This window comes from Octopus bimaculoides, chromosome 22, assembly GCF_001194135.2.
Source record: "Octopus bimaculoides isolate UCB-OBI-ISO-001 chromosome 22, ASM119413v2, whole genome shotgun sequence".
Taxonomy (NCBI): Eukaryota; Metazoa; Mollusca; class Cephalopoda; order Octopoda; family Octopodidae; genus Octopus; species Octopus bimaculoides.
Window position 1 is genome coordinate 13,531,818 of NC_069002.1, and position 1,785 is coordinate 13,533,602.

The 1,785-nt window shown below is 33.8% G+C and overlaps 2 protein-coding genes across 2 annotated transcripts in view; one reads left to right on the forward strand and one right to left on the reverse strand.

Annotated features, from left to right (window-relative positions):
• LOC106872783 (suppressor of cytokine signaling 2) overlaps positions 1 to 1,086 on the reverse strand; it is a 1,124-nt gene extending 38 nt beyond the window's left edge. Inside the window, exon 1 of the mRNA XM_014919885.2 lies at positions 1 to 1,086. This exon is cut by the window's left edge and continues 38 nt beyond it. Coding sequence (XP_014775371.1) covers positions 64 to 900 — 837 coding nt within the window. The 5' untranslated portion in view covers positions 901 to 1,086 and the 3' untranslated portion in view covers positions 1 to 63.
• Positions 1 to 1,785, forward strand: part of LOC106872784 (small RNA 2'-O-methyltransferase) — a 50,368-nt gene that overhangs the window by 6,287 nt on the left and 42,296 nt on the right. The window lies entirely within an intron of this gene.

Genomic DNA, 1,785 nt, shown 5'->3' on the forward strand with positions numbered 1-1,785 from the left:
TATAATAATAAATAATAACAAAATTATAAATATAATGCAATAATTTTACAAAAACAAACATTATTACAAAACAAATGGATAACTCTTCATAAAGTCCACAAGAAACTTTGGCAAACCTAGCGAGTCTCTCCAATCCTCCTTTGATGAAACAGTAAGATTTCGGTTTTGTTCCAATGAATAATTATTTACAGAAAGTCGACACAAATGTGCCAAAGAAGGAACTGAATGTAATTTTGGCGTAGTAAGTTCCGAAGAATTATACCTCTTGTTGTTGCAATCAACCCACACACAGCGATGCCCGTTGTTTAAGAGACACGGGTTCCGTCGGTTAGAATAAAACTGTACAAGATCTATGATACTTTTAAAATGAGGCATATGTTTTTCTAACCTTTCATCACAGTCTAAATGAAATTCTCCTTTATTGTATGCGATCCTGACGCTTGTAACTCCTTGCTTCGAACTGACACTCAAAGAATACAGATATTTTGAACTCGAACTAAATCGTATAAGAAATGTTCCATGTTTAGAATTCTGAAGCAAAGATTTCGCATCCGCATTACTGATGGATTCGTAAAACCATTTTCCATTATGTAAACACTGTTCGTTGTAAGAAAGAACGTGAAGATCGTTAAAAGATTCTTGAGGCAGCGGTAAAGAAGCAGTTAATTCGCATCTCAAACTTGTTTGAACGTAACCACGAATTCTCTTATTATTATTATTATTATTATCGATATCCGTAGATTGGTTACCTGTTGCAACTTCTGTACCTCCGAAGTCATCCACAACTTGCTTGTTGCAAGCCAGCTTGGTAGCGTTAATTGGTAGTTTCTTCTTGGTTTTCTCCTCGCGTTTTAAACACAAGTTGTTGTGTAGCTTCAAGCAGTAGGAAGACGGAGACATGTTTCTATAAACGATGTCGAAGACAGGGGTGACAGCTGTGTTTCATAACACATGGCTTTCGTTAGTCCATTTATACACAGTTAACTTTTCCGAGAAAATGACAGCATTGTTATAACGAGAAGCGGAGGGAGGAAGGGCGACTATATATGCTGAGGGAGTAGCAGTGGGAGAGCTAATGTAGTCGAGACGTAGTGGGGAAGGCGGACGCGACAAGTACGTTGCAAATTAGAGGGGAAGAAGAAGTACTGGACTGCTTTTCTTAGAAAAACTATAAATGCTCAGAAAGTTATCGGTAAAGAGATTTTGCGGTTAACTAGAAAATTAACTGGAAAGTGAATTATTCTGAATTTGAGAAAATATAACGCCAAAAACTCATTTTATTCACTTCTGATTTCTAAAGAGTTAATCACAAATTAATGGAATGTTGTTTCTTTTGAATTATTAACCAGAAAATATTTAAAAATGCTTTCCTTTGGATTTTGTTTATTATATTTCCGCAGAAGTTTCAAGGAAGAGGAGGTGGGGACATCTCTATTCTGAAACTCCTAGGAATACGTACTCACGCTCTCAAACACACATACACACAGATAAGAGATATGTAAACATATACAAACAATATATTTATATCGTATGGATGTGTGTGTGTGTATAATGAATGTATATTTAAAATAAAGTGTATGTACTGTATATATTTAATTTCCATTAAATACACATTATATAAGTATATACCTTTAATTTATATTACAAATCTACATGAATGTTTGTAATATGCATACACACAGCTTCGCCAGTTGCCAAACAAAAATGAAAGTAGTTGTAGGGTAATATATATATATATATATATATAATTAATTCAATAATAGGATAAGATCTTTTAAATATATA